General features: G+C 35.6%; 2 protein-coding genes and 1 long non-coding RNA gene across 5 annotated transcripts in view; 1 reads left to right on the top strand and 2 right to left on the bottom strand.

Moving 5' to 3' along the window:
• Positions 1-268: 268 nt before the first annotated feature.
• Positions 269-3,818, top strand: LOC139100358 (uncharacterized). The gene is made up of 3 exons (XR_011545442.1): positions 269-510; positions 853-2,093; positions 2,153-3,818. It is a non-coding gene; the product is annotated as an uncharacterized lncRNA (long non-coding RNA).
• Positions 3,819-4,020: 202 nt separating this feature from the next.
• LOC139100377 (nucleolar and coiled-body phosphoprotein 1-like) lies at positions 4,021-5,406 on the bottom strand. The gene has a single exon (XM_070652993.1). It carries the CDS (start codon positions 5,404-5,406, stop codon positions 4,021-4,023), a length of 1,386 nt encoding a protein of 461 aa, XP_070509094.1.
• A 3,784-nt stretch (positions 5,407-9,190) lies between these two features.
• The window catches only part of LOC139100201 (mucin-2), a 40,934-nt gene continuing 31,924 nt past the window's right edge, over positions 9,191-18,200 (bottom strand). For all 3 annotated transcript variants that reach the window (XM_070652805.1, XM_070652806.1, XM_070652807.1), the window contains exons 3-6: positions 16,094-16,220; positions 15,876-16,034; positions 13,833-14,841; positions 9,191-13,183 (exon numbers count right to left, since the gene is read on the bottom strand). In XM_070652805.1, coding sequence (XP_070508906.1) covers positions 11,413-13,183; positions 13,833-14,841; positions 15,876-16,034; positions 16,094-16,133 — 2,979 coding nt within the window. In that variant the 5' untranslated portion in view covers positions 16,134-16,220 and the 3' untranslated portion in view covers positions 9,191-11,412. The remainder of the gene's footprint in view (positions 13,184-13,832; positions 14,842-15,875; positions 16,035-16,093; positions 16,221-18,200) is intronic.

Here is an 18,200-nt window from a genome sequence, read left to right on the forward strand (position 1 = left end):
AATTGAGAAATACGGTTCTATATTTTGACTTTGGACTTGTGCCTACAAGTCTGGTCTGAGACCGGACTTTTTGCTATTTGTATCCAAATCTAAACACCAAATACGTCACAAAGCTTCTATTTTCCGCCTAATTTCTTATCGTCCATTGTTTACCTCATTTACTATAATCACGTGAAGCAGGGCAATAAATTATTAAAGTCTTAAAATACTTTTCGTGCTGTTCAAGTGAAAACTTATCAAATTACGACTCTATCAATAGAAAATACGCAATTCATTCTCTAATTTCTTCGAATTGCTCAGTTACACTGTGTAATTAGGCATTATTAGTCAAACAATTTAGCTACAAAATCAATTAATTATCAATTGTAGTCATAAAGCAGCACATAAGGACTAATTTCCATAAAATGGCATTTAATTTTGCAATATTGGCTCTAGTAGGACTTGTATGTCTTGTTATTGCAGTTTGGGCTGCTCTATGTTACAAAAGGAAATCATTTTTCATTTGTTGCAGTAAGTATTGATCAATTTGGGCGTTTGTCAAGTCAACACGAGCAGCATAAGTCATTTAATCGATCTCATACCTAGCATTAAGGTCAACTTGACTCCGGCATCAAGTCAGAGTCACGCTGGTCTGATGTTAGGCTTAATATTGACTTATGCTACTCGGGCAAGAAGGCTAAGAGTCATATAGCTTCAAATTGAGGACTCTATGCTGCTTTGTCACTCCATTCATGTGGCTAGCACATAGTCGTAAGCGTAGATAATCGTAAAATCGGATATAGCAACACCCCGTCCTCATCTCAACCCTCCTTACCCCCCAAATATGTCCTAAAATACCAATTAATTCCCCAGACAATCCAGCTGATTTCCAACCAACCGCAAAAGCACCCGACGGAACTGATCAACCTCAATTTTCAGCCCTATCAATGGCTTTTTATGGTAATGTTGGTATGATCGGTGACTCAGTCAATCCTAAAAAGGTAATTGAGCGAGAAAAGGCTGAAAGAGAAACCGAAGCAGCAAAAGCAGCCGAAGAAGGAACGACGAGCTTTTCAAGAAATCCAAATGATGACGATATGATTAAGAAATATTAGAAATATGAGATTAATAAAAGGAATTAAAGGATATAAATGTTGTGGCTTTGATTGGAATCAAGGTTAGGTTAGGTTAGGTTAGGTGTAGGTTAGGTGTAGGTTAGGTGTAAGTTAGGTGTAGGTTAGGTGTAGGTTAGGTGTAGGGTAGGTGTAGGGTAGGTGTAGGGTAGGTGTAGGGTAGGTGTAGGGTAGGTGTAGGTTAGGTGTAGGTTAGGTGTAGGTTAGGTGTAGGTTAGGTGTAGGTTAGGTGTAAGTTAGGTGTAGGTTAGGTGTAGGTTAGGTGTAGGTTAGGTGTAGGTTAGGTGTAGGTTAGGTGTAGGTTAGGTGTAGGTTAGGTGTAGGTTAGGTGTAGGTTAGGTGTAGGCTAGGTGTAGGTCAGGTTGAGGTTAGGTGTAGGTTAGGTGTAGGTTAGGTGTAGGTTAGGTGTAGGCTAGGTGTAGGTCAGGTTGAGGTTAGGTGTAGGTTAGGTGTAGGTTAGGTGTAGGTTAGGTGTAGGTTAGGTGTAGGTTAGGTGTAGGTTAGGTGTAGGTTAGGTGTAGGTTAGGTGTAGGTTAGGTGTAGGTTAGGTTGAGGTTAGGTTGAGGTTAGGTTGAGGTTAGGTGCTCCTAATGCCGGATTCTGGATCAATAGATTGGTCTGTGCTGTTCGGGTCAAATGCATGAACTTTGATCAGAAATTCCATTATTTATAAATCTAAAATGACACGAGTTTCTAATCGTAAAAAAAGTCACTAATTCCATTCCATCATATCAGTCAGTCCACTATCTTATCAAGCTGATAATGGCAAAAATACTACTGAATTTCTTTTAATTTATCAGTTTTATTGAGCTATTAAGCCAGACACATTGGATTTTATTTTATTTGCTGTGATTTTTTTAGAAATTCTTTAAAAAATGGACATAAGATTGATTGCTGGCATATCAGCTATAGTTGTGGCCATTGTCATGTTCCTTTATTATGTATTAAAAGACAGGAAGTTCTTCTCTAGTCTGGGAAAAAGTAAGGAACTAAATCCAATTTTTTTATCAATTTTTTTCAATGTTTATCAAACTTTTTAGACTCACAATCTACAACAATTCGGTCATCAAGCTTTAATCCACAACAGAAGCGACAACAACAACAATTTGCAGCTATGTCAAATACAAATCATGAAAGATTACACACATTTGGCAACAGATCTAATCCAAATAATCTTAATGAGCGTGCAAAAGCTGAAAGAAGTGCACAAACTGTGATAGCAATGACGGAACAGAAGAAGACGAAGAATAAAGAGAAAAAAATTCCACATTTTTGTAAAGATCCGAATGATTCGGATATGATTAAGAGATATTAGTGATGATACTCCAAGGATACTTAGCAATACTTTAAGTTCAATCAAATCTTCAGTTCAAAGTCATTTTACCAACTATTAAATTTCACATTGTTAATCTAGATCAGCATTCTGATTTCTCAGGTAGACACAGGGGTGTCGTTAGAAATTGTATGAGAAGGGAGGCTTGGTTGTGTTGAAAATTGAGGAGGATCTCTGGATTTTTGACTCGAAAAACCCCTAACAAACTGAAGAAATTTTCCAAAATCACCACCTCCTCTCACCCTTGAATATGCTGCTGGACAGACCTATTCAACCATAATTTTTAACATCACTAGGATATTGACTAGAATTTATCTGAGAATCTGATGCTTGCTGAATAGACGAACTGCCTTATTTGCTAATATTTATTCGTCTTCAGCGCATCTGTCTGACATTCAGTCTGTCTGTCGGTCTGACTTAATTATTAACTTTGTTATTAGGTAGCTAGATGACTTATTAACTGCATGACTTAACCTAGTCTGAAAGACTGATGCGGAACCAGAGACACGTCATCATGGTGCCGAATTTTACGTCATTTCTACTCAGTGTGCCTTTGAGATACCAAGTTATCTAGCCAATAAATTATCAAATTGAGTAATTTGACGACTAATTAAATAAGGAGCTAGTTAACTAGATAAATAGGTTGCTAACTGACTGTCTATATAAAAAGGCTACTTGCAGGATACTTGAATAACTACCTTGCTCTAACTCAATACCAATTACGAAAAATGTCTGATTGGATGGCATTTGTTTGACTGACTGACAGACATGAATAGCACAAATCGGTTAATCAATGCAAAATCAGATTCTAAGTCAGCGTAACACTGACTTGGTGCTAAATTTGGTTTTAACTTGCAGTTGTCCAAAGTACGACCAGCTTTGTGCCTGCTTGGTGCCAGCTTGGTGCTGATTTTTTGATCGGTTTGTGCTATTCGGGTGACTTTTTGTCTATTATAATAGGAAATTAAAAGACGAAGCATATCGAGGGGGCTGAACATAGCTATTTTCCTACATTTTGAACCAAATTCTTCAATTTTCTTGGACTTTTTGAAATAAAAATGCAATCTGGTTCCTTTTCCAATTCAAAAAGTACTGGTTATGCTCTTGACTTAAAACATCGACTCATTTAGACCGATTAAGGACCGTTCACTTATTAGAGACTCTAATTGAACGGTTTTTTGACTTAGCACAATTTTTAGTTTTATAAAGCAATTGTTGGGTACCCTTGGAGTCAAAATCTTCCTGAAATCGCTAATTAAACTAATTTTTTCTGATTTTTTATTTTTTTTTATTATTTTTAAAGAATTTTTATATAAAAAAAATTTAATTAATATTTATAAATTAAAAGAAATATTTTGAACAATTTATCGAAATTTCATGAATTTCTCTTCAATTTTTGACTAAATTTTTAAGAAATAATTTGTTCAAATTTGGGGCCATTTTTGGATCCCCTGACTAAATTCATCATTACGGCTTACTCTTCTTTATAGTATTCAATATCATGTCTTAATCCTAATTTTTTTTTTATTTTTTCTACTTCAAGTCAGCTGACCTGAATTGTTCCTCAACATCTCCTCATTCTGCCTTTTCAACCTTCTTCATCACATCAAAAATCATCAAAAATTCATCTTGAGTCATTTCCTTCATCGGCTTATCAGGCACACGTTGTCTACAAACATTACCCCTTGACCGGCCACGTCTCAATCCACGACTTGATTCATTTGATGTCGACGGAACTGAAAATGATTTTCTTGGCATTTCATAAACATTTTCCTTAGTTTTTGACTTTTTTGGTGCTTTTTGGGGCTTGGCATTTCCGAGGGAATTGCGTTTTGGTGCAGCGGCTTTAGGCTGCTTTGGTGGTTGTGGATCAGACTTACGGCGGGGAGACTTTTGCTTCTTTTTTTGGACAGGAAGAAGTCTTATGGATCGTTTTGGGACTTCTGGTACTTTGAAGATGTCTTGGTCGTCTTTTGGGGGTGTAGCAGGTGGTGATGAGGCAGATGAGGTGGTTGGAAGTTCCATTGGTGGACTTTGAGGAGGTGCGGACTTGATTGTGGTCTTAAGAGTTTGGATGGACTTGATTGTGGTCTTTTGAGTTGGGCTAGAGCTGATTATGGCATTTTGAGTCAGTCTAGAGCCGATTTCAGTCTGTTGAGCTGGAATGGACATTATTGCAGGTTTTTGAGCTGGACTGGACTTGTTGACAGCCTTTAGAGTTGGAATTAACTTAATTCCAGGCTTTAAAGTCCCACCAGACTTAATTACAATCTTCTGAGTTGGACTAGACTTGATTACAGTCTTTTGGTTTGGATTAGTCTTGTACAAAGTCATAAACTGTTCCTTAATGACTTGAAGCATATCAGGTTGTATCTTTGGAGGTTGGATCACATCCTGGACACTTGGATTGACGACTTGAGATGCTTCTTGAGCTTTAGCTTGATTCTGAGGACTATCAACAGTTAAAATTGAGATTTCTGGATATAAGAAGTTATTATTGATGATCAAGTCATTGATTTTGATGGTCGGCGGAGCTGGAGTGACCTTATTGAGGATTTTAGGGCTAATAACTGGTTGGATTGAGGATTGAGGCTGAATTTTCACAAATTCGAATTTTGGTGAGTTACTGCTTTGGGCAGATGTGCTTGGTTGTTGACCTGAGGCTGGTTTGGGCTGAATTTGGCCATTTTGAGGCTGCTTTTTAGGTTTTTGTTGAGAATTTGCAGGTTTTGGTTGCGAGCTTGAAGGTTTTGGCTGTGAACTTGAAGGTTTTGTTTGAGGACTTGCGGAATTTCTTGCAGATTGACTAAGTCTTGCAATTTTTGGTGATTTTGGGTTTACAAGCTCAGTTTTTGCTTCCGTTTGCTTCATGGAGGCCGCAAATACTTTTTTAAATATTTCCTTTTGCAGGTTGTTGAACTCGATGAACATTTGGGAGTTGACTTGAGGTTTTTTGGCCATTTTGGTTTGTTTTGAGTTTTGTTCCTTGTTTTTGGCGACTTGGCCTTGTATTATCATATTTTAGGTGAGAAAGTTGAGGTTTTTAAGTTGAAAATTTGAGTTTTTTTTTTGCTCAAATTTTTGAAGAAATTTTCGATTTGTTTTGATGGAATTTGAAGAAGTTTTTGGTGAGTTTTTTGGTGAAATTTGCTAAAAATTTGATGAAATTTGATTACAATTTGATGAATTTTTAGTAAAGTTTGGATAAATTTTCAATCTTTTAATGAACTTTTCGTAAAGTTTTAGAATATTTTGATGAAATTTGACTGAGTTTTTCGAATTTTTATTGAAATTTCGAATAGTTTGATGAGTTTTTAAATGAAATTTGCTTAAATTTGTTGAATTTCTAATTGAATTTGATTATGTTTGTAACTTTTGATGAATTTTTGAATAAATTTTGAATAAATTAGATTAAATTTTCAGTCTTTTGTTGTTCTTTTGTTGAAATTTTGTGAATTTTGTAAATTTTTGAAAATTGATTTGGTTAAATTGAATAAATTTTTAACTTTTTGATGAATTTTGATTAAATTTTTCAATTTTTAATGAATTTTTTTGGTTAAATTTGTTTAAATTTTTGATGAATTTTGATTGAATTTTCTAACTTTTCAATGTATTTTTTTGGTTAATTTTGAATAAAATTTTCTAAATTTGATAAAATTTTGTTGATTTTCTGATAAAATGTTGTAAAATTTTTAATAAAACTTTTTAATGAAATCCAATTGAATTTTGATGAATTTTTAATGAAATTTGATTGAATTATGAATGAAATATATCCAAATTATTAGAAGTTTGACGCAAAATTTCAATTTTTTCTGTCCAATTTTAAATTAATTTTCACTTTTTTCTTTAATATTGTTTTTAATCTTCACAAAAAAGCTTCGCTTTTTTCCACTTCCAAATTGTCAATTTTTATCACAATTTCTTTCAATAATATTTTCTAGAATTTTTTCAATAAATTTGCATCCACGTCTCTTCACGGCTTCACTATAAATGATAATGTACAAATGCAGCATACAACTAATTAAATTTCACAAATTTGAGTGGATTTTATAGGAAAAATAAGTTCGAATTAGATTTAATTTGGCGTCTTTTGAGAGAAATTCTCAATTTTAAGGATGAGAGAAAATTTTTGGACATTAAGCAGGTAGAAAAAGGTAAATTAAAAAGTTTATAATGTTTTTTTTATTGCTTTTAAGGTGATTTTTGGGGTATTTTTTGGGATATGTTATTATCCTTTTATTTGAATTTAAATTGTAACTGATTTTGCGTAACGGTCAATTGTAGAATTTTATATTGAAAATTTGAATTTAATTAATTTGATTTTTACTCACTTAAATATTAATTTTAAATTAAATAATTGAAAATTAAAGTTTGATTTTTAATAAAATTCGTGAAAATTTAAAATTTTGTTTTAAAAATATATAGATAATTGAATAGTTTTATTTAAAAAAATTGAATTAAATCAACTAAAATTTAAAAGAATTTTTAAAAATTCAAAAGAAATTATTTTGAAAAATTTTGTTTAAAATTTCAATGGATTAAAAGTTTAAGTTGAAAACAACATCAAAATTGCAAAATCAATTTTAAAAAAACCTTAAAAAATTTGAAAAAAATTAAAAATTTTAAAAAATAAATAAGATTATTGAAAAAATTAATTAATATTGATTTTAAAATTCAAAAATTTATTCAAATTCTACAAAAATAATCGCAACATTTGAAATATACATATGACGACCCATACCCACCCCCCTACCTTATCCTTTAAATTGAAGGTTTTAAAATGCTACATAATAAAATTTAAATTTCAAAATTTGTCAAAAAATCAATTTTTTATAATTATTAAATTCAAAATTTATTAAATTAAATTTTATTTCAGAAAAAAACAAAAAAACATCCAAAATGTTTAGAAAGGTGCCATGTATTTAGCACATTGTCTATAACATTCTTCATAATTCTTGAAAATATTCATAAGATATCCTCCTTTGTACACGAATGGTTTGCATGTTCTTGATTCACTATCAAAATAGAAACGTGGAAGTGACACATTGTATGATCCTGGTGAGAATGGTGCTAAACATTTATCTGTGGATATTGGAAAGAATTGGATTAAATATTGGATTTTTATGGATATGTTGTTGATTTTAAGGGACGACAGTTGAGTAAACTTCTCATTTTATGGAGCTGACTGTCAATTGGCAGTTAACAAACTATAGGCAGTGACAAAGACAGCTTTAGGCGTCGTCTGAGGGAGGTCATAGATCACAATGGATGTGTACGTCCAGCGAATTAATAAGACTGTCAATTTGATGACATTTGAGCTTGATTTGAAGACACTCCTGACTATTTGACTCTTAAAGCTCTTGCCCTTATCCAAGTCTATCCCAGTCTCCCTATCCCATCCTAGTCTCTATCTTTCAAACTACTCAGTAAGGCAAGAACAAAGCCAGGAAAATTCACTTTTAAGACCAAATAAACAACTGGAGTCGATTTTTGTGATATTATTATGATTGAGGACGGAATAGCCATACTATTGGAACAGTGGAGTTGCACATTTAGTATGGTAAGGTCATACACTTGATCCAGTATCAGAAAAATTTCCTGATGTAGCCTCAATACCAGACTAAAGCAGCTATTCCTCAAAAATCCTAACTTTAGCTATCACTCCTCAATCATCTTCATCATCCTTATCATCCTCATAATCCTTACCAACTTGACTCGATACACTCTGTCCACCAGCCGATACAAAAGCAGCCAATACACCAACAACAAGTACAGCAACCAAAGCAATTTTCATTTTGATTTTTCAAATGTCTTTTTTTAGTTCCAATTGAATCTACAGAATATTTCCAACTAGTCGAGTGAATCGTTTAAAATTTTAATTTATAGTTATTGATGTGCTTGGCAAGTTAACATCCATTAACCTTCTTAAACAAAAAGTACTGGTCACGACAGCTGTAAATTTTCGAGCATTTTATTAGTAATTTATTGATAATTTGTTCCTTTTACTGTTTTCATTAATCACGAATTTTAAGGTTGCTGTTTCATAGGCTTTTTGTAGTGAAAATTTCAGTGCTGGGACAGTAATAAAATTTGGTAACAAGTCACGAGGAGGTTCATCGTCGTGAAATTATTAATATTTTTAGTTCTCTAGAGCTGAGATGTAAGTTGGTAATGGCGAGATAAGCAACTTCCTGGTTTAAGTGTCAAGATTTACAGTCTAAGTTCCGGTCTTGGTGATGGTTCGGGTCTCGAGCTCAGCCTTGGTCGTGGGAATTTGTTTAAACTTGAGAAAACCTTACTATCCAGTAGTTTTTTAAAGCAGGATATTGAAGAATTTATGTTAAAGCTGGTGATGGAGATAGTGTTGCACATGGGAAGTGGAAAGCAGCAATAGGGCCAGCGATAGGGTCAGCTATGGAAGGTCATGAGTTACAATTGATCTGTAGAACTTGCGAAGTAAGGAAGTAAGCTACAAAATAGCTTCATTCATGTTTTCAAAGTAAAAAACGGATAATAGATCAACAATCTGACACCAGGCTGTCATGACGAGTCTGGGACCAAGTCAGAGTCAAGCCGACCTAGAGTTGAATATCTGATCAACCACTTAATCAGTGCTATTTGAGGATAAAAGCCAATTAGACATCAAAAAAACATTTTTTTTTCTTTATTAAAATAAAAATAATTTTCTTTAAATTTTATTTAAATTTTCTTTGTATACAAAAGTAAAGAATTTCATGTCCTTAAAACTAAAAAATGTGAAGAAAATAATGTACAAAAAAATATAAAAATAGAAGATGACGAAAAAGTAAAAATGTGCATGTAAAAGAAGCTTAAAAATAATAAAAAAATTTAATTTAACTAATTGGGAATTTATTTTTTAAGGTGCGGAAGTTCTTTTTTTGTTGGTTATTTTTTAGGGCAATATTAAGCATTTGAGAAACTTAAAAATTAATTATTTCAATTTATTCCTATGCATGAAAGTTTATTGTTTATTTTCTTTTTTTATTGAAATTTATCTTTGTAACGGAATTGAATCTTAATTTATCGAAAGGCGGAGTCAAAAGTTGATTTTTTTTTTGGTGTCTTTTGGATAGTCTGAAGAGAGTAGTTTTGAGAATGTGGAAGAGAATTATTCTAGGGAGTCTGAATAGAGAGTACGTACTAGAGTCAAATACTATCCTAAAAATCATGATTTTCACAACTTTTTTCGGATAAAAAATCCCTAAAAATCACAAATTTCTACAATTTTTACGATAGTGGCTTCCCCTTGGACTCGCATGATATTCGACCTAGTTTCATTGAATCTAGAACCCATTGATACATGATTATGAGAATTATTGAAACCCTCTGAGGATTCTACAACCTTTAGAGACTTTTTAGGATAGCATAAGACCGTTTAAGACTATTTTGGAAGTATTTTGATGCTCATAAACTCTAGCTTGGACACTTTAAAGCATTCTGATAATTTTATAGACTTTCTAAAATCTTCTGAGTCAACCCTGGGAACTTATAAGATTATGGTATACTTAGGCACTCTATGCTCTGAAGCAATCGACCGTATGAAGTAGCAATCAAGGTTTCCTACTGTAACCATACTTCTAAAGAATGTCTTAGATCAATGTTGTCTGCGACAATCTTTTTTACCGTCAAAGTTATTTTGGGAAATGCCAAGAACTGCATGTCGTAAAATACATGCAGTTTTGGTAATGGTTTCAAGGTTTACTCTCAAGGTTTACCCACTAACAGACAAAGAGACCATTTTAAGGCACTGTACTTGTCTTTTTTCAATATTAAATTATGTTCTATGCCCGTTTTGACAGACTGAAGCCATTGATAGAGCCAGCTTAAAGCGTCATATGAGGGAAGACATGAATCACAATTGATCTAGAGGCCTACGAAGGAAGTAAGTAAGCTTTTTGTCTGTTAGGGACTCAGATTCATTAAAGTATGCCCTAGATGTACATTAAAGCATTCCATAAAGTAAAATCTAATTTATGAACCAAAACATATCCAAGATAAAGCAATAAAATCAAGTATCAATAAGGACACTCCATTAAACCGTAATCAGGGGGAGATGAGGAGAGGAAAGTGGGGAAATTGGCTTGTCAACATCCGTCACATTTTAAGTTGCAATTTATGATATAAGTATGTAAAAGTAAGTAAAAGTTTGCATTCATTCCGGCCTACAAATTCATTGTCTTAGTTTTTAGCTAATTTAGAACAAAAAAGTTTATCAAATTTCAATCCTAAATAGCAACACAAATCGGTTAATCGATCAGCAATCCAACTCCAGGTCAGTACCTAGAGTCATGGTTGATGTTGCCATACTCTTTGTCACTTTGGATAGCACTAGGAAAGCAGCTAGCAAAGAACACGCTTTCAAGTGTTGAAATCCGACTCATGGCAGGCATGACTCTCCGTAGCAGGCATAGAGCATGCTCTCAATACCAGAGCATGCTGATAGCAACGCTCTGTCAGTATATTTCAGGCGTTCAAGCTCTCAAGAGCATGATTTCTGCTTGTTAGGGTCTGGCATGGTCACGTATCCAGGATCATGGCTGGTGTGGTCACCATGTCCAGCACAAACAGACAAAGAGCATGCTTTCAAGAGCAAATGAAGATGAGAGCACCTTTGACAATAATCTCATCAAGTACATTTAGTGAGAGCATGCTCTATGCCTGTTATGGCTAGTTCCAAATTCCAGATCGATTAACCGACTATATGTTCTATCCAGGACATTCTATACCTAGTCAAAAATTCATCATTAAAATATATTATTTTGCACCATTTTCAAATAAAAAATGACCTAATTTTAAATAAAAAATGTACAATTTATGGACGTAGGTTCCTGCACACCCTACCCCACATTATGTCACTCATGTATAAATTCTCTAAACCTTTTTCAATCTCTATGAGTATTTCGTTGTGTATGAGCAATAATTAAACCTAACCTCAAATCTCCATACTTATCCAACATATGGAAATGGTGGATATGGTGCTGGATAGAATCCAGGAAAGGCTGTTGGTTGTACAGCTATACTTTGCGTCACATAACTCGTCACCATTGTTGGCACTACTCTCGTATTATAAAGTGTCGTATATGCTGTACGGGCACCGAATGTAAGCTTCAATACCTTTGAGTCTGTCTGTGTGACAATCTGTTGAGCTACGACAGGTGTTGACTGGATTTGATATTGTGGAATCTGTTGTGTCTGGAGCAATAATGGATTAATTGGCTGTTGTGTCACAGCTGGCAATATGGACGTTCCAAACTCGTAATTTGTCTTTGTGACTGTCGCAATTGGACGTGAAATTGTTGAGAATATTGTTGACTGTCCATTAAGGATCGGCAGCACATGTGACTCATAGACAGTCTCAACTTTATAGATTGGTTTTGATGTTGTGATGATGTTAGGCACAGCTGCTGGATTTAAAAGTCTCAATATAGCCAGCTGCTCGGGTGTTAAGCCTAAAAGATTGTCTTCAGGTTTTGGTTCCTGTCGTGGCTTTTGTGTTGTCTTCTTCGGTCTTTGTGGTCTTGGAATCTTCATCTTGTCCACTTCCGACACATCAAAATCTGATCCAATGTTGGCCAAGTCTAAATCCTCTGGAAGTGCTACACGCTTTGGACCGTCCTCATCATCATGCTCATTATCATCACCAAACTCAAGTTCCAAATGCAGTTCCGATCCAGCTTCATCTAATTTGGAATTAAACTCATTGAGTGTCTTGCTGGGTACAAATTGGTACAGTTCCGTTGGTGGAAGTGTCTTTGTGGCTGTAACAAGTCTCGTCACATGATATGTCTGGATTAATGTGTAGCTTGTCGTATTTGTTCCATCACGGACAACAGGTAGGATGTGTGTCTTCAACAGTTGCTGTGTTGTGCTGAATGTCTCCGTGACAGTCTCAAGTGGCGGTGTGCCTTGATCGTCATTAAGGTATAGTGGCGGAAGTGTGGCAATTGATGTCTCAAGGAGATTGTGTTCCTTATCAAGATGTGATGTTGGTGCCAAAATATTCTCAGTCAATGGCTCGGTGAGGATTGATGTTGCCGTCGGTTCCGGGTCAATTGTCTTCTCGAATGTCGATGTGACTGTGATGTATCGTGTGTTCTTGTTCTGTCCAACTTGGAATGTATACGGACTCTTAATTGTGGCTATTTCATAGTATGTGTCACTAAAGTCAGCTGGTGTTGAAATTTCAACACGAATTGTCTCAATTGGAAGTTTCTTTTCAATTCGATTGTCATCGGCTCCATTCTCAACATCATCAAGGACATCACCATTAACGGATCCACTTCCATCTAGGTCTACATCAAGATCAGTCTTTGACTTGTCAATGTCATTGCCAACACTGTCAATTGATGGAGTTACAGCAAGTACTTCATATGCATCCTTTTCAGCACCGGCGACAGATCCATGCTTACGAATTGTCACACGTGGTTTGGGTGTCGTCTTGTATTGCCATCTGCCTGGTGTTCGGTTGAGTTTGAACTTGTAAAGTGATGTTGAGCCTTGGTCATTGCCGTCAATATTTGATGGAGTTATTTTTGGCTTAAACTTCTTGTTGGATGCGGCATCTTGGGTTTGTGCGACGACTTGTTGGACTGAGGTTGGTTGGAAGGCCTTACGGGTTGACTTGTTGCGACGGCTGACGTAGGTGCCGGTGACTGGCTCAGCTGCGATTGTTGCTACTTCGACGGACTTTGATGATGTTGTTGTTGCACGTGATGGGCTGGAAGTAGAGTAAATGGTGAAATTTGTGATTTTGAACAATTTTGATTATTAACTGCTGTGAATAACAGCTGATGATAGCTTTTAAAAGTTCTCAATAACTCCGAAAAACTGTCAATAGTAAGTAACAGCTGTCAATAGCTCCTAACAATTGGCAATAGCTTTTAGTAGCTATCAATAGCTCTTAAAAGCAGTCAATAGCTCATAACAGCTGTCATTAGCTTCCAACAGTCGTTAATTGCTTCCAACAGCTGTCAATAGCTCCTAACAACAGTCAATAGCTCAAAACAGCTGTTAATATCTCGAAATAGCTGTCTATAGTTTATAACAGCTATCTATAGTTTCCAAAAGCAGTCAGTAGCTCCTAATAGCTGTTAAGAGCTTCCATCAGCTGTCAATATCTCTTTACACCTGTCAATAGCTCCTACCAGATGTTAACAGTTCTTAACAGCTGATAAAAGCTCTTAACAGCTATCAATAACTCCTTACAGCTGTCAATAGCTCTTTACAACTGATAATAATTGCTCACTGGTGATAATAGCTATCAATAGCTGTGACTAGCAGCTGTTTTTTCGATTTGTCTGTTAAAATATTTCCCATACCCTCTAGTTCATGGCCATACTTTCGTACATTCCCAAAACCAAACTCACCTCTTAGCCTTTCCAAATCCATTCCTCCTCGAGCTGACTTTCTTTCCAGCTGGAGTCACAGGTGATGGCGTAACAATCTCTTCCGCCACAAAGCTATCCTTTCTATTTTGAATTCGATTCTTGAAGCTGTTTGGTGCTTGTCCTGGCTTTCTAACTGTCCTTACTGTTGGTCCTTCATTCTCTTCCTCATTTGAGATATATTTTGGTGTCTGTTTGAATGATGGTGCTGCTGTCTTGAGGATACGAAGTGTTGATGATGGCTGAATTTTTGGTTTACTTCCAGTGTTGATAATTGAGGATGTACTTTGAAGAACTTGTGCATATTTGCCATTAATGTAAGTTCCAATGACACTTGTCTCATGGACAGTCGTTAATCCATTATTGACGACAGTTCCACCTGACTTTGTGACCAATCCAGTTGGATGTATGACGTCAGCATTTTTGGATGATGTCTTTCCTGATATTTTTGGCTTTTTAATGACGGATGGCTTAAGATTCACAACCCGATAAGTCTCTTCGACAAATTCAGTCGGTTGACGACTCAGGAAGTCATATTCAGGATCTGAGATTGCATTTCCATCTTGAAGGACAATTTCCTCATCATCTTCAGGTTCTGATGACTCTTGTGCTTCTGTGACTTCCTCAACTGCCTTAACAGACTCAACAATGAACCGTCCGTCGTCCTTCTTCTTTTCAGTCACTGCCTCAACAGCCTTAATAGCTTTTGGTGGTTCTGGTGTGATTGCTGTAATGGCTTTAACCTCAAATGGCACTGGATTGACTGTTGTTGTTGTTGTTTTTGGCTTCTTCTTTTTAGGCTTCTTTGTGGCTCCGGTTGGAGGTTCCTCGACAACTTGTACAACACTGCTGACTACTGACACAACTTGTTGCTTTGATGATGGCTCAGCTATGGTCTTTGATGGTGTAATTTCAACCTTTGGTGGTGTATCAGCGATTGGTTTGGTGTCGATCGTTGATTGTTGGGTTGTTGGATCTTCTTTTTGTGGTTCTGGAATGAAGATGGAACAGAAGAATTAGATTGATGGGAATAAGAAGTGGAATGATAGGTTTGAGAAGAGCTGGTGACTATAATGGTATTTTAGAGGTGGTTTGGTACCCTGGTGAACCTGTACAGCCATTGGAAGTGTCATACGACCTGGTACAGCTACCTGAAAAGTTAGATGAACCTGTACAGCCACCGGAAAGTCAGGTTAACCTGTACAGTCACGAAGAAGTCAGTAACAGAACATAGATGTATCCAAGAATGAGACATGGAGCGTAAGGTCAATCCCCACCTGTTTTTGGACTTCAATTCTACATTTCTGGTCCAGAAGAGCATTTGATCTCTTAGTACCGAAGATACCCCAGCTAAGGACAAGGAGGTAAGTATTGAATCAAAAATTCAATAAACTCAATGGCTTAAACAGCCATTCATCATTCAAAACTCATCGATAATGCAGAATTCCTTCCTCAAACCTTTTATACCGACCACAATGTATATCTCAATCTTCACCATTAATTAGTCAATCTACACAAAATTCAAATTCCATTCATTCTCCAAAAACGCTCATTTACATTCGACCGAATCAAATTAAGTCCACAAAAAGCACAATAAAGGAGGTCACGAAAGGTGAAAATCATCAAGTCTTCATTTCCGAAATCTGAATTATCATCAATCAAACAATTCATCACATAAAGTGCAAATCGATCAACATGAGGTATGAGGAGGAACTGTTCATATGTTATGTCACGTCTCTTAAATGGGGGACTTTTGGTGTTGTTCAGGAAATGAGAATTTTTGACATAGAGATTTAGTTAGGGATGGGAAGAGGGGTGTGGTACGTCATAATCTGATGTGCCCTAATGACCAGACGTGCCCTACAATGTCCCCAGTTACCATAATATTGATGCTAGAATGCAAAATTCATTTGTCAGCACTGTGACAGCGGTTATTGATCAAAGTCAATATTCCACATTCCGTAGCTTATGAATGACCCCCACCTAAGGTCAAGATCACTCAAAAAATTCATTTAATTTCCTTACCTGGAACAGCAACAGCAATTGATGATGGCGAAAAGATCATTACAGTATTACCAATTGTTGTCGTAAAGTCAGCAAATCCATAAACATTTTGTGTTATAAGTTTGACACTTGCTGTCGGTTCCACAAGTGAGTCATTGGCTCGTGCGTTGAGTGCACATACTGTAAAGTACCAAGATTGAATATTAATGATGATTAATGATGAGCATTAAGGAACTTACGTGTGAATAGAAAGATGAATTTTATGGGCAGAAGGTTCATGACTGCGGTTGTGGACTTAAGTGCTGGATGATGATTGATACTTGCTGTTAAAAGGGATTTTGTTGATTGGTTTTGTTGTGACTGGATCTGAAATTGGAATGGATGGAAAAAGTTGGTTAAAAAAATTTTTGATCCAAAAAGTCAATGAATTGGCAATGCGAAAGTGACACAATTGATCTGCTTGATCGATTAAATGACTGTCTAACTATTAAGCAGTCTCATAATCTGTGTCTATATCTTGTGCTTATTATATGCTATGCGGTTTGATTTTCCTAGTCATTTCACTTTAGTTTGACGCAGAGGTGTAGCCAGGGGGGTCATTTGGGGGCCATTTGGGCTCAAACCTCCCCTTTTGTATTTAAATCAACGGCCGACGTCCCCTCCTTACCCCTCCCATACCCCACACCAGTAAAATTTTCTGACTACACCCCTGCTTTAACATGCATTTTTATTACTATTTGTAATACGAGATCAGCATAGGAATTGGATTTTTGTAAATTGCTGTGAATTACATCGATTGCTTGTGTAAAATTGTTCGGTAATTGAACATTAGGTATTTGTGACATAAATATTTGTGAGAGTTTGTTGATTTTGTGGCTTTTTGTAGTTTGTGGATTTTGTTTGCTTGTAGTTTTTAGTTTTTGACACTTAGTTTTGTGGTTTTAGAGACAATTTAAGCTAAGTGGGTGTTTAGGGGGAGATGAGAAGGTGGGCAAGAATTTGGGGACTGAGTGGAACCTTGGTGCTTCTTCCAAAGGCTATCTGTTCATGAGTCATCAAAATTGCCTGATTATCCCCAATAAGCAGCTAACCCGAGTGTCAAAATTGAATGAATTGATTAAAAATGGCTGGATATCTACCATAACGATTCCATAATGTCAACCTCGCATCTTAACGTCAATACAGCATCTCAATGATGCCATAGTGGACACAATCGGGTCGATAGGCACAATTCATTCAGCATATTCCCCAATTTATGGGTCATTATACAAAAACAGCCTCAAAAATGGACAATACTTGACAAAACATCCAAAAGAAGCTCTGAATATCCAAAAAAAGCCCTGAACATCCAAAAGAAGCTCAAAAATACCTTAAAAACTCAAATCCAATCCCATCACCCAACTCCACTCTCCAACAACTCCAAACTGAGCAACTCACAACATCCATTATTTCCCACAAAACATCAACAAAAGCTCACAAAAGCTCTAAGCACTACGAAAGCATTCAATGCATGCACAAGCAGTGTCAGAAACAATAATAATTTTTTTAACTCTATGTGCTGCTGTTTTATTAGACTGTATGCTGAGCAAAAGAAGTAATTTTTCATTGTTTCAAATACAATAAAGGCACAAGCAACAGTAATAAATTTTGATTTCTTAAGAGAAAATAGCCAGTCAGTTATTAGAGCTGTTTTTGCATATTTTGAGAATTATATTAGAGTTGAGATTGGGAAATTTGTTGGAATAAATAGAGCAGTTGTGGATGACTTGTTTTGGGGTATGAGACAGATTTGTGTTAGAATGGTGCAGCAGTGTGCTGAGCCTCACAGGTTGTCGACTAAGAATAATTGCTGGAATTTAGACATGAAATTGACTGAAAATTGCAATTTAAAGCATATCTGAATAGTATAAATTGATTAATCGACCCAAAATCCGGGGCTGAGTCGACAAGGCTCTGATTTGGACATTATGCCATCCCATGTCATGCTATGGTAACCATGCCAGAACCACGTCAATTTAGGGACGGATTTTGGATCGATTAGTCGATTTGAGTTATTCAAGCCTGCTTTAAATTGCAATATTTTGCAATTTTCATCTACAAATTCATGTAACTAGTTATATGCCATTCAGGATGTCTTTCAAATATATTTTTGTAAATTCTTCAAACCCCAAATCCGCAAAATTAAAATAAACCAGACAAAATTGTCAAGAAAACATGCAAAAATAATCCCATTCCAAAATTCACTTCCAACTCAAAAGACATTAACCGGCAAAATTTGATTATTTTTTTAAATTCAATTCTCTTCATTCCACCCGCAAACAATTTCAATGTCTTTACAACTGAATT

Source organism: Chironomus tepperi, unplaced genomic scaffold, assembly GCF_022539635.2.
Source record: "Chironomus tepperi strain 1889 unplaced genomic scaffold, CSIRO-AGI_Ctep_v1 contig_58, whole genome shotgun sequence".
Taxonomy (NCBI): domain Eukaryota; kingdom Metazoa; phylum Arthropoda; class Insecta; order Diptera; family Chironomidae; genus Chironomus; species Chironomus tepperi.

What these genes read in the sequence shown, in the direction of transcription:
- LOC139100377 (XM_070652993.1), bottom strand. Translation starts at nt 5,406, where the DNA reads ATGGCCAAAAAACCTCAAGTCAACTCCCAAATGTTCATCGAGTTCAAC.